Genomic DNA, 13,228 nt, shown 5'->3' on the forward strand with positions numbered 1-13,228 from the left:
GAAAAAAGTTAGAATATATACTCAGTTACATAGAGATAATAGTAATCACAAACCTAGAAAACTGATTTTATTTATTAGAAATGCATAATTTTTTCCAGAGTAATGAGAAAGATGGAAACTGCCAGCTCAGAACAAATAAAACAACATTTTGCCTAGATGAATTTAATCTGTTGATGAAGCCAAATACCATTTAAGAAAAGCCATGAAATGCACTCTGTTGTACAAATACATGACCATGATCAGACTACATGACTGGGGAGAAACCTAGGGCAGTCTCCATCACCCACCAGCTTGGTTAATAGGAAAAAACAGAACAGCAAGAATAGACTGAAATAATTATTAAATTAAAACATTGACTTAATAGCAGCTCATTCAGCTTCTACTTCGAGGGCCTTATATTTTTAAGGGCATCACCATAGATGTTAAGATGGCATAGGAAGGCATAGATAAAATCCCCTACTATGAGGCAGAAGCTTAAAAAAAATTGCAAGAGTCAAGAGGAATGTTTACCAGGCTAATAAATGTTTGAGATTTTCAATGAAGACAATACATCAAGAAAAAGAAACTTACCATATTTTTTTGCTGTTGAGGCAGACAGTGCTTGTGCTAGGCTTGAAACACTAGATGGTGACCCATCCAGTTGATGATGGCCATCTGTGTGAGAGCTACCAGCTGTGATCTGATTGGCAGAATTATTGGCTGTTGATCCAACTTCAACATATGACTCAGGGAAATATCCTACTTTGCCTGTTTTGTTTCTACCCTGTCATGAGAATTTCATAAAGAGAAATTAAAACGTTTTCCTCAGTTTGATTAACATCCAATCAACAAGTAGTGTACAGTGGAGCCAAGTGGCCAATGAAGAACCAGAGGTGATCTTGCTCTCCATGGCAAGAAGTGACTGAGAGTATAGGTACCCTCCCTCAATGAGATGCTTGTCCATTGAAGGTTAACCCTTCCCCCCACCCACCCTTTCAAAATATAATGACAGTTTGCATGGACGGATATATATCCCTGGGCAGAGAAAGGCAATACAAGAATGAAGTTTCTTGCTTATGAACACAGCACAAAAACCTGGCCAGGTCTTCAACCTAGACCTCTCAACTCTGCATAACTGTTAAGCCAGTGTGCTTCCTGATCATTGTCAGATGCCATGTTATTGACTTAACAGTAATTTGTCACCTTGCACCACCCATCACCATCTTTTTCTAAGATTTCTAGTTCCTCTCCCTCTGTAATGGACAGTTCATCAGAATCTGTTGCCTACAACAACATTAACCAAAGATCAATAAATACACCCTTCATAAAGTCAAATCTTTATTGATAACTTGACAGGAAAGAAAAAGGAATTTGAACACTTGTTGGGGGAAATGTGAAAAAGGAAAATGTGAGTCCCAGTGTGAGCTCACATCTCAGCCAGTTCTGAAGTCATGGTTAGAAGAGGCAAGTGAGTGATGTAGAGAAATTTTGCAAACAACTGTGGGTTTTCACCAATCAACGCAAACATAACATCTCAGTTATTTTATAAAAATTTTCAAACAGTACCCTGAGTAATTGTAATTTTACATTAAGGGATATGACAAAAACATAAAAATTAACAAAAAAAACCCTACAGAGAAATACATGATCATCAATCAAGAGGATTAGTTTGTGAATCCTGCAAGAAAAAGGGTGTTACGTAAAAAAGTAAAGAAAAGCGTGAGTTGCATACCTCATAGTTGTACAAGGCAATGCAAGAAAGTGGGATAGAGCAGTTGGATGAGACACTTCGTGCATCTTCATCTGATGAGTCATCTGCTGTGAAATTGTCGTCAAGATCTTCCCAATCATCATCAAATGTGTCACCAAAATCATCATTGAATGAGTTCAAAGAGTTGTCACTTCCAAGAAAATCTGAAATAAAGGACATAAACATGAAAAACCAAATCATCATCATATTCTAAAGGAACAAAAAGTTAAAGAACAATGGCTGTTAACACTCCCTCAGTTACTATGGAAGATTTTTCACATACATTAAGTACATCGAACCAAAAACAAGAGCAAGAAAATTACTTCTAGATCCTTTATTACTTCAGATATTGTCAAGTTTGAAATGAAAGAAAACTTGAAAATGATCTGTGATTTAAGAAAATCTGAAATAAAGGACATAAACATGAAAAACCAAATCATCATATTCTAAAGGAACAAAAAGTTAAAGAACAATGGCTGTTAACACTCCCTCAGTTACTATGGAAGATTTTTCACATACATTGAGTACATCGAACCAAAAACAAGAGCAAGAAAATTACTTCTAGATCCTTTATTACTTCAGATATTGTCAAGTTTGAAATGAAAGAAAACTTGAAAATGATCTGTGATTTAAGAAAAACTTGCAGATGGCATGCCTTAAATAATTTCAAAGAACTAATTGAAGACAAACTCACCAGTATCCATGTCATTTGGAGACAATGAATTAGCACTCTTCATCCACTCATCCACATTAACTGTTGACAGAAAAAAAAAAGATCAGTGAATTTATCAATGCCCGTATATTGAACAGTACTTCAATTGCTACTCAGCTCATTTGAAAAAAATTCATCCACCAAAACCAAAGTTCTTCTAGGCTGTCTTGACTAAATATCACAAGGCATTGCCGACATAGCATTTTGTGAAGTATACTGAACTGATTGCTTACAAAATGGGTAGTAACAACTAACTATTTTTAATGGCAGTCACTATCTTGTTGAAATCAATTCAATTTGTTAAAAATAGTACCTCCAGCCTCTCGCAAGACTTCCAAACATGCCTCTGTTTTTAACTTGCTAGTCTAAAAAGAAATAAAAGTAAATAGAAACTGCTTCCTTAGTTGATGTAAAACAAGATGTCACTGATGCTACACACTTTCCACATATGTTGTCTCTGTTTCATAGATCATTTCAACTGTTATCAGTTCAACTTTGAAAGTAACAATTCACACAACAATTCTCAATGTCTCCCTCATACATGAGTTGCCCCATGCCCAAGGTAAATCTAGCAGAACAATAACTGTGTTCCACTGTACCCCCAGTTAAATACAAAAGTTTGTTTCAATTGAAACTTTCCCCCCTTGAAACCCAAAAAATATTACCCACATAACCCTGGTCCTTACTGCAAGTTATGGAACCTCATTTTTCCACCCAGATCTATGGCCTGCACACCTCATTCTTGGACCACAAATCCAAGCAGAAAAAAACATGGTACTTAATAACTTACAGTGTGGACCTCGAACTCAGTTAGTAAGAAGTATGTATTATTATTACAGGTATAGTGAGAGTATAAGACCCACCTCAATTAGTCTAATACTCTCCTTCAGCATCTCTGGACTCAGTTCAACCTCTTGATTCCCTTCTCCCACAGATGGCAAGGTTGCATCTTCACCCTATTTCAAAATGAATTAAAATGACAGCCAGCCTGTTTAATAAATCAGATATCACAACCATCATTTTTGTAACTTCTTTCCTTAATTTCTCCATGGGGTCATTAAATGGAGTAAGAAACAAAGCTTTTTCTCAAGACATATATAATAAAATGACTGAAGTTATTCAATGATTTTCAGTGATATTAATATTTGGTATAAGCATTACCTACCAAATGCAATCTGTTCATTTTTCAATCTACTACATCCAAACCATATATCATTGCCAACTAGTTCATAAAGTATCTGATGGTATTTAACCTTTCTCGTGCAATTTTTAATACTTATTTTTTCATAAAATATGTTAGGAAACACATAATTTTTTATGTTGTGATTCTTTCCAGTTTTTTTTTCTACTTTTCATTGTTTTGAACCAGTTATCTTAATCAATCAGTAACAGAAGGAAAATGCATTTTTAACTGTTTGAAAGAACTGCATTAAATACCCAGTCAGGTTATCACATGCTTACATTTTTAACAGCTTGGAGTTGCTTGACCTTTGTCTTCAAGGCCGTCTGATCCTTCGCTAGTCTCATAGCCAACTTTCTTGCTTCTTTGTTGAGTACAAGGCCAGCATTTTTTTCAAGTGTTAGCTGTCTTACCTGAAAAGAGGTAAAAAAAGAATTATCCAGGTCATATAAAACCCAAGACACATGTTTTGAGCAAGGAAGTAACAAAGACTATAGCACAGTGCAGGAAATAAAAGAAGGGGACTAGCCAGCAAAATTATTATTTTCTAGTTACAAAGGAGAAGAAAGCCTAAAATCTAGTAAAATTCAAATTTCTTCTAGACTTTTAACTACTGTAAGAGACCAAGACACAATTTCTCCTTAAAATACCCTATCATACAATACCAAGCAGTACTTAAAAGTGAAAAAAATAAAGCAAAATATCAATCAGGGAATTATTGGTTGATCCAATACAAAATTCTTCAAACTGACTTAATAAGAATCATATGGGAGACAGCAGAGAGAATTACTAGTGAGATCTTAGGAGTGAAAGGGTTAACTCATTACTCTAGTTGGAAAATGATCAGATGGTGGGATGTTGAATACATCTTACAATACATTTGAGGCTAAGGAGCTCAAACATTTTTGAGTAAAGTAAGTTAAGTAAGTAAGTAAAGTAGTACTTTTGAGTAAAGTAAGTTAAGTAAGTAAGTAATTAAGCCAGACGGTAAAGCAGTTTTCTATTTTTGAACTGTTTGTGTCAATTACAAATATATTAATTATGTCAATGCCATCCTCAATTCCTAACAAAAAAAGACTGTTCATTTGATTAAACAAAAAGTTACCTTATCATTTTTGCAGGATTCAAATTCATATTGAACAACTTCTGAAAATACTTTGTTTTTTGTTAAAAATGATTGAAGAGATATGTCTCTGTTTATCTGAAAATTAAACACAAAATAGACATTAAATTATTGTTTAGAAAAAATAAGTATAAAAAAATAATAAAATACCAGTCCATTAGCTTATGATATCAAGTAAGTATAATAACTAGAGAATAGTACATGAGCATGTGTGGATATGGAATTTCTCTTCAAGTGTTTAACTCAATAGCTCAAGAGTGAGCACAGTGAATGACTAAGATATTGAGTTGAACATGAAAAGAGAAATTTCATATCTACAAGCAAACATGTATTATTTTGTTTATCTTATAACCACAATAGCCCTTTACTGACAAGAAAAGTCAACTTTATTAATGAATGAAAATAAAAGGATTGACAATCCCTGAATAAGAATAGTAAAGTGTGTTGGCGTTGAGGCTCAAGATGAAAACATGCATTCAAATACTACAAAAACAAACAGTGGGTATAGTTTTCAATAAACAAAATTCTCAGTTATTGAATTGGTCCTTACCAACAGAAGAAATCTCTCAGGTACATGCCTAAAATTGGCCTATGGCAATCTTCCAGTTGTCAAGTTTTGTTCTCAGCCAGGAGAAATTCCATTATCAAAGCCACTGAATATGAAACTTTCATTTTTTTCTTTTTCAGTGATACAGTCACACACTGAATGAAAAGCACTAACTTTCAAAGTGGTTATTTATTTATGCTTTTGAAATGAGAAATGAAAAGAATGAACTCGGAGAACACAGTTATCACTCTGATAACTAAACACATCATGGAGAAACTTTTCTATTCAACTAATGGTACTATATGGCCAAATTACAACCTTGCAGAAAAAATTAATAAAATGCTGCATGAGAAATTTTAATCAAAAACATTGCAACACTGTTTAGTCTTACCGAGAAATTTGATGTAACAGAACTACATAGCAAGCTCAAGGGTGATAAAAGCAACAATCACATACCAAGTGATACCCAACTACCATATTCACACTGATGAAACAATTTCCTGGAATTTTAATGCATGATGATGTATGATACAGGTTAGAACAAACCATCAAAGTGGTTTGTTGGTGCCTAAGAGTATGCAATGTAATGTATCATATAAAACCTATACCACTTACTGTTTTGGCATTAGAGACCACAGTTTCAAAACCTGTTATTGCAGCCCTACTTGCATCTACTTCAACTTGGCCAAGAGTAGTGAGGAATCCCCTCATTTGGTCAAACAAATCCCCTTCTAGAGTCTGTATAAAAACAGTTGCAAAATCAATGAAATGATGTAATGGAACATGCTATTCCTTGAAGAAATGTCAGGGCCAAAAAAAAAAAAAATAGTTTGGTAAGTCTCTATTATTGAGAACCTCTAAACATAACCCTGAATCTTTGGGTCATTCCTTTCGTAATATCAAAACATGCATGCATTTATTCGTGATGCTATAGCACAGAAATCAACTTACAGACATTATTTCTTGTAAATCCTTGCAGAAGTATCTTGTCATGTGTGCATTAGCAGTAGCAAGTGATAGGATGTATTCGTTTCTAGCCATTGCTGTCCTTCTTTCGCATATCTCACGTCGACTGGAGCTCTGTGAAACAAGAGTGAGAGTCATGTTTGTTGCACAGAACGATGTAAAACATTGTCCATTAATTGATATTAAGTTTCTGAATTTCTAATTTTAGATAAGTGTTCATTATTGATAGCAATTGTCAGTAACACAAGTTACAAAAAAAAATTTTAAGTGTGATAAGATGAAATTATCTTCTTTTCACTATACCTTGCTTAAATTTTTCTCCAATGATTGCTTGGACTGGAAAAACTTCACATTTTTCTTTTTAAGCCTGTCAACAGTAACAAATCAATTTGTCAACAACACAATATATATTAACAAAAAGGAAAATATAGTAGTGTAATTTGCAGTTATGAACATTAATTAAACATTTTCCTTGAACTAAGCAAAGAAATTGACTTCATTCTTGACATCATTCTCATTTGACAAGCAGTATTTCACAACTTGTAATATTATTTTTAACTATCTCAGTGGACTATTACAGTTACAGTGTTACAATTCCCTCAAATATAATTTAGTGAGCTTCTTTTTTCACAAAGTATTCTGTAGAGTTGTAATCGGGCACTTATAATCCAACCATTACATCTGCTGATCACATTGAGTTTATTCAAATAAATCCACCAAACACAGAGTTTATGACTGACAGTAACCAATTAGCAATAACTCAGAGTGTTCAAACATTTCACTGCTTTTCGCTGTGATTTTTTCAGAGATTGTTAAGGTTAAGGGTTAAACAATTGGAATTACAAGCTATTCTTTCAACAACTACATTAATTTTGTATTTTTAAGTTTTACAGGCAATTGGTAACAGGATTGAGTGTCATCCATTTCAGTTTGTAATCCTATTCACTATTGAGAGATTGCACTCCCACTTCACAGTCATCCAATTTTTTAAACACTTGTATGATTACAGACCGAGGTGGATTCTGCTTGGTCCTACTTCCAACAAGTTAGTGCTAATTCATTTCTCTAAAGTATCTCCGGGCACTGAGGACTTAAATGACTTACTTGTCTTCTGCATCTGCTGCTTGTTCCCGCGCTACCTGGGCCAACTTTTCCATTTCCTCATAACCCTTTTTAGCCTAAGATGAATCAATGGTTATACTATTCTGTTGAACATAATTCAAATACTCCTTGAAAATGATAAATTCAAAAAAAAAATTATCACATTATTTAAAGTGATTATAATCATTTTGTAATACATACTTTGGATAATTCACGCACAGTCTCAAAAAGCTCCTCATGAATTTTTTGAGTAAGTTCTTGACACTAAAGAAAATGAATTCAAACAAATTTTCATACATTTTACTATTATACAGTATTGTTTTAATAGATGCTATAAAATAATTCAAATAGTAGGCGCGCTCTGATTGGCCATAAAACCATTTTACATGAGCGTATGTAAACACAGTTTTCGTTCATCTTTCATTAGTTATTTTATCAAAGAAATGTAAAATAGTTTCCATGTTTACATAGCCTGATGTAAACATTTGGGAGATTGGGAGAACACTCGATAAGCTGGAAACCACTCTGCTTTGCGTCATGGTTTCCTCCGCTTTGCGTTGTGGTTTCCTCTGCTTTGCATCATGGTTTCCTACGCTTATCTTGTGTTCTCCCAACCTCCCGCGTGTTTACATCAGGCTATGTAAACACGGAAACCATTTTACATTTCTTCAATACAAATTTTCTTATTTGCCTTGCTCTTAACTCTTTTCAGTGCAGATCTATTCTAGTAACTTAAGCCATTTAATTTATTAGTAACAATGACAAAAAAGTGGCCAAGAAGCCCCAATTAGAGGTTGAGTCAAGTAAGTCCCAATTAGTCCACTGCAGAAAATCACTTCCACAAAGAGATTTAAACCTTGCCTGTTTTTGTTGGAGTATTGCTATTTTTAGAAGGTAGAGTGCAAGTGACTGACAATCAATGCAGTATCTGTTCCTAAATCATTGACGAGCTTTGTTCTAACAGCCTTATTCTTCTATAAAATCTACCAATGACCAAGGTTAAATAAATGCAATGTTATTCTTCCCACTGAATTCTTCCAGTATAAAGAATTCCCACCAGTACTCAAACAAACAAGTATGTATTTAGTTTCAACATCACACAAAGTTTAAGTGCACCACTTAATGTTTCGAACAGATAAGGTTGAAACATGCTGTCCTCATTGCGCCTAAAAGCACATCTTTTTCAATTTGTCAACTATACCAGTCCTGTTTCTTAAGTTTAAGAAATTGCTTCTGCTAATATGTGTGTAGAATGAAATATACTGTTAGCAATACCTTCTTAAAAACTTGCACTTTGTTTGACTTAAGAGTCTTCATACTTTCACCCATCTGCCCCTGAAGTTCTTCTGACATGGCCAGCCGTTGTTTGGCCTTTTTCTCTGATTCATCAAGCAAACATTTCCAGACTCCATGGGGGGTTCTACAATTATGACCAAATTACCAACTTTAAAGTCTTGTTGTTTATATTACTTACTGCATAACATTGATAATAGTCTGTTCTTAATAATTCTAGCATAATTCTTAACTCATTTGAAAGTCTGATTAAAGAAAAGCAAAAAATTATTGAGTTGACAATCCCTCTCTTTAGGATTTCATATTCTTAATAGTTATTTTCCATCAATGTAAAATTCCATAACACTATCCGGAAGTATTAACAATTGCCCATTCATAGCCAAATAGTGGTATATTTGCTGCTGAGAGGCAGGCCTAATTTCATTGCTAAGACGCTACCCAGCCTCTGGCCAAGACTTGAATGCTGACCTTTAATGTATAGAGAAGTGACCTAAAGCTGCTTACTTGTTTCCATTTTCTCCTGTTAAATCTTCTGCAGTCAGCTCTTTCTTCTGAAGAAATTGGGCATTGAGTTTTTGTAATGCCTATTGGGAAGAGAGAAGAGAATGCTAATTTGGTAAATTCCTTAAAGAAGAACAAAAATCTTTGAATGCATATTGTGATGACATAGTGCAATCAAAATAATAGTATGGCAAACCTTCCTCTACCCAAAAAAAATCTTGTTTCTCTGAGAATTGGTTTACCTTACTTGGGTTACATTTATGTCTGTTTCACTTGCACAGACTTTAATACAGTTTTGAAAAGTACCCTTTAGTAGTTTACTCTAATGGACATTATACCACCAGTAGTATGTTGAAACAGATACCCTCTGCAAGCTAGATCAGTCCAGAATGACATCACATTTTGGTTGTATGGCTCAAATATACCGCTCCACTCCAACCCCACCCCCTATAACACTTAAATTTCTAGGGTTCCATTATAACTCAAAGGCTGCTAATGTAGAGAGAGAAACAGACCAAAAAAGCAGTTTCCATTCACACAGGAGTCAGTGTCATAATCAGAGGTACAAACACAAACAATTACATGAAACTCAATCCAACTGATTTGATAACAGAATATTGACCACTGTCACTTTTGACTCCAATGCTTATGATCTAGTAAAGTTAGAATCATCAACACTCAGAAAACCTGAGACCTGGAATAATTGTAATCTGTTGGTGACTCCAAAAACTCCAAAAATAGAATTTTCAGCAAATCAAAAGTGTACAAGTTTCAAGCTGAATGTATAAAAATGAGAATGTCTTTAATTTTCAAACTCTGACCAGATCCCTGGTGAAAAATCCTGACCACTGTAAACTATTGCAAATTCTTTTATGTCACGAAGTGCATTTCTTGCAAATATCACTTTTCTATTAATTTCTTAAAAATTCTAAGGAATCAGTACTGCTTTTAGATGCCTCATGAAACCAGATTCAAAACACCCAAAGAGCACTTTGGATTAATTGTTGTAAAACCAAAGTAATCCAAACAGCTAATCTGAGGAAAGAAAAACCTACAGTGTGCAACCAAGTTATGATTGGTTTAAGTTTTTCATCTGATTGGTTGGGAGAGTGGTCCAAGTTTTCTGGACCAGTTGTAGAGTGAAGTTAAGCAAAACCAATGCAACTGTGGATTACTTTCTACCCTCAGTTTAAAATTTCTCTATTCCTGCTGCCATCATAGATTACTGTTACCTATCTCAAACATAAATGAGATGCCATATATGTTTTTGCAATATCTACCATTTAATGCCACATCAAGCATATTGTAATACTTGAGCAGTATGTGAAGTAATTACCAAGGTAATTAGCTATCAATAATATAATACCATATAAAAAGAATTGTGTACTTTTCATAATATTTCACACTCAAAAATGTTAATTATAACGCTACTCAGAGAACTAACAAAACAATTTGCCTGAACAAATGAAAATGAACATTCACACTATCATGTGTTTTCATTTTCACCTTTCATATAAGGCAGATCATATGCTAAAATTAATTTGATTGGTACAATTTTCGTTTCATGATTCACTGAGATTAACAAACAATATCAGGTATTTCTAAAATGCACAAAACATAACCATGAAGGAAGAGCAACTACATATTTGCTGCAGATAGCTAATCTGACCACGTGAACTCACAAATTTGTGATGTGGGAGACAATTCTAAATAAAACATTGTATGCATGCCAAGAAAAAAACTAATTTTGTGCAAATAGCCTCAAAATTTTACAAATTACTTCAGGGAATCAAGGAGCTGCACTTGGAATCCAGTGGTATAAATTAAAGCAGCCAGGGTTGCAATGCAAATTTGCAAAAAAGAACGTCTCCAAATAAAAATTCCTTGAACGAAATTCTCAGGCAATCAGTCTAAAGCCTTCATTTTGATTTTCAAAGGATTTAATAACATGCATGCCGTACGCTTATAAATGCTTTTTAGTGTAAATAGAAATAATTTACGTAATTAAATTTTAACTTTTTATCTTATATTTTTTCTTTTTGCAAAAAGAATAATGGCGAACTGTTCTGTGCAAAAAAAAAAAACACGGCACGGAAAGACGAGGAAAACAGGCTAAGGAAGAGGGCTGTGTAGAGATAGTACGTTGCTTCGCGCCGACCTCAAACCATAATCACAACTGTCTCGTTTGAGCTTAATTAAAGCTATCTAATTCGTTGCACTTTTTTTAATAATCAGCCCAAGAATTACAAACGCCTGGTCTGTTGAAATTTTTCTTTCTCCTAAAAGAAGACATAAGAACTGTCAAATAACTTTTTTACCTGTGCATAATCTCTCTCGATCATGGACCTCTGCTTTGTGTAGGTTCTAGCCAAAACAAAAGTAATTTATTACAGGCCATAACATATGTTGTTCTGGAAAATTACAGGACAATAAAAGCGGCCAAGAATTCGACTCACCTGACATCTTCAAGGAGATCTTGTTCCAGTTGATACTTTTGCTGCAATTTCGAAAGCTGTTCGGCTTGAATCGCGCGAAGAAGTTGTAAAATTTTGATCTGTTTAAGCAAGTGACGAGAATAAACTTATTCTAAAGCCACACACCACAACGCTTGGATTGACATTGCCTCACCTTCTTCTGGGACTGATTTTGTGTTGTCATAATGGCTAGTTTAAGCCCAGTTCACTAAGGGCAAAACATAAACAAGAAGATAATTTGGATCAAGTTATGGCCGCCATGACAGCTAAAATATATGAATTACGTGACGTAGACACTTCAACCTGTTACCAGTTTCCCGTTACGCTCACATATCTAGTAGAAGGCTCATTGGGTTAGGGGACAGGACAAACAAACAAACAAAACTAACACAAAACAAAATTACTAAGAGGAAGATATCGAAAAACCAAATAAAAAAGTCAAATAAAACAACAACAACAAAGTAAGGTGATGCCAAATTATACCCAGTCTCACACAAGGGTAAACACGGATATAAATAAATTATAATTTATACTCAAACTTTTTTTTTTGTAATTTGCACAGTGGAAATTAAATTGGCCTCTTACCAATATTTTAAAAGTGTTTTAAATGTTCTTGTTTCCTCATGTGACTGGGTGTGAGTAGGGGAGTTGGTATGGATGAGATTAATAAAACAACAAAATAAGATACCAATGATTGCACTCCATGTTTGAATTTCAGATTTAATTGTTGTCCAAGGGTAGATAACAAATACATGGTACTATGTGGGGATTCTCTTTTCTAAAGGTCAACTGTAATCATGCAGGGATTTCATGAGTTGATGAAGTCTGGAACACACTTGATACCCTGTCCATGATTATTTTTCATATCAAATGACAATCATTTCCTTCATTCTTGTGACCCTGGTGTTTAAATCAAGGTGATATTGTGAGAAGAAGTTGGATGCTAGTCACTCCTAGGGGGGGAAAGGGTTAACATATATGTTTTATTGTCAAATTAATTTCAGGTCAAGATGATTTAAAAGAATTTTGATTTTTTTTCTCTGTTCTCAATAGATCATCAAAGTTCTTGAACAAACTAATTAAGGTACAATTTAAATTAATTTGAGATCATTTTAATATGAAGTCCACTTAAGGACAACACACACACACATATATATATAAATGTGGGGGTAGAGTCTACCTTGGCATAAAGTGCTCAATGCTGTGGTAGCAGAGCTGAGTATATATAAGTGAAAGAATCAAAGAGGACGTATTGATTCTCTGTTACTCGTCAAGTTCTGTCTGACGAGTGCTTAGGCGCAAAACTCAGAGTAACAGAGAATCGATGCATCCTCTTTGATTCTTTCACTTATATATATATATACCAAGAACTACCAAACCACACACTGGGAGCAAGGCAAATTTCAGACAGTTATTGAGAAACTTTTAAATTTCTTGTAGGCAAAATTCCTTCCCAATAGGTCATCCTACACAAAAGCTATAACTGGTTATGTAAGAAGTATTCAACAGTCATCACTTTAATTCTCTGTCACCGTATGCAAATAGTGGCAAGTTTCACCTGTTTTGATTGTCTCACGCATAGGATGTAAATAGGGTTAATAT

The 13,228-nt window shown here is 34.2% G+C and overlaps 1 protein-coding gene across 2 annotated transcripts in view; it reads right to left on the bottom strand.

Annotated features, from left to right (window-relative positions):
* Nucleotides 1–11,925, bottom strand: part of LOC113683834 (F-BAR and double SH3 domains protein 2) — a 15,201-nt gene extending 3,276 nt beyond the window's left edge. The window contains exons 1-18 of one of the 2 annotated variants that reach the window (XM_027201116.2): nt 11,781–11,925; nt 11,609–11,706; nt 11,471–11,516; nt 9,156–9,235; nt 8,634–8,778; nt 7,560–7,622; nt 7,362–7,435; nt 6,561–6,624; nt 6,243–6,371; nt 5,907–6,029; nt 4,727–4,822; nt 3,903–4,034; nt 3,305–3,397; nt 2,755–2,806; nt 2,424–2,483; nt 1,712–1,893; nt 1,183–1,263; nt 571–763 (exon numbers count right to left, since the gene is read on the bottom strand). In XM_027201116.2, the coding sequence (XP_027056917.2) occupies nt 571–763; nt 1,183–1,263; nt 1,712–1,893; nt 2,424–2,483; nt 2,755–2,806; nt 3,305–3,397; nt 3,903–4,034; nt 4,727–4,822; nt 5,907–6,029; nt 6,243–6,371; nt 6,561–6,624; nt 7,362–7,435; nt 7,560–7,622; nt 8,634–8,778; nt 9,156–9,235; nt 11,471–11,516; nt 11,609–11,706; nt 11,781–11,810 (1,741 nt within the window). In that variant the 5' untranslated portion in view covers nt 11,811–11,925. The remainder of the gene's footprint in view (nt 1–570; nt 764–1,182; nt 1,264–1,711; nt 1,894–2,423; nt 2,484–2,754; nt 2,807–3,304; nt 3,398–3,902; nt 4,035–4,726; nt 4,823–5,906; nt 6,030–6,242; nt 6,372–6,560; nt 6,625–7,361; nt 7,436–7,559; nt 7,623–8,633; nt 8,779–9,155; nt 9,236–11,470; nt 11,517–11,608; nt 11,707–11,780) is intronic. The other variant, XM_089191885.1, reaches the window with a different exon arrangement.
* Between the last annotated feature and the right edge of the window lie 1,303 nt (nt 11,926–13,228).

The sequence above is a fragment of the Pocillopora damicornis genome, chromosome 13 (assembly GCF_964200805.1).
Source record: "Pocillopora damicornis chromosome 13, jaPocDami1.2, whole genome shotgun sequence".
Classification (NCBI taxonomy): Eukaryota; Metazoa; Cnidaria; class Anthozoa; order Scleractinia; family Pocilloporidae; genus Pocillopora; species Pocillopora damicornis.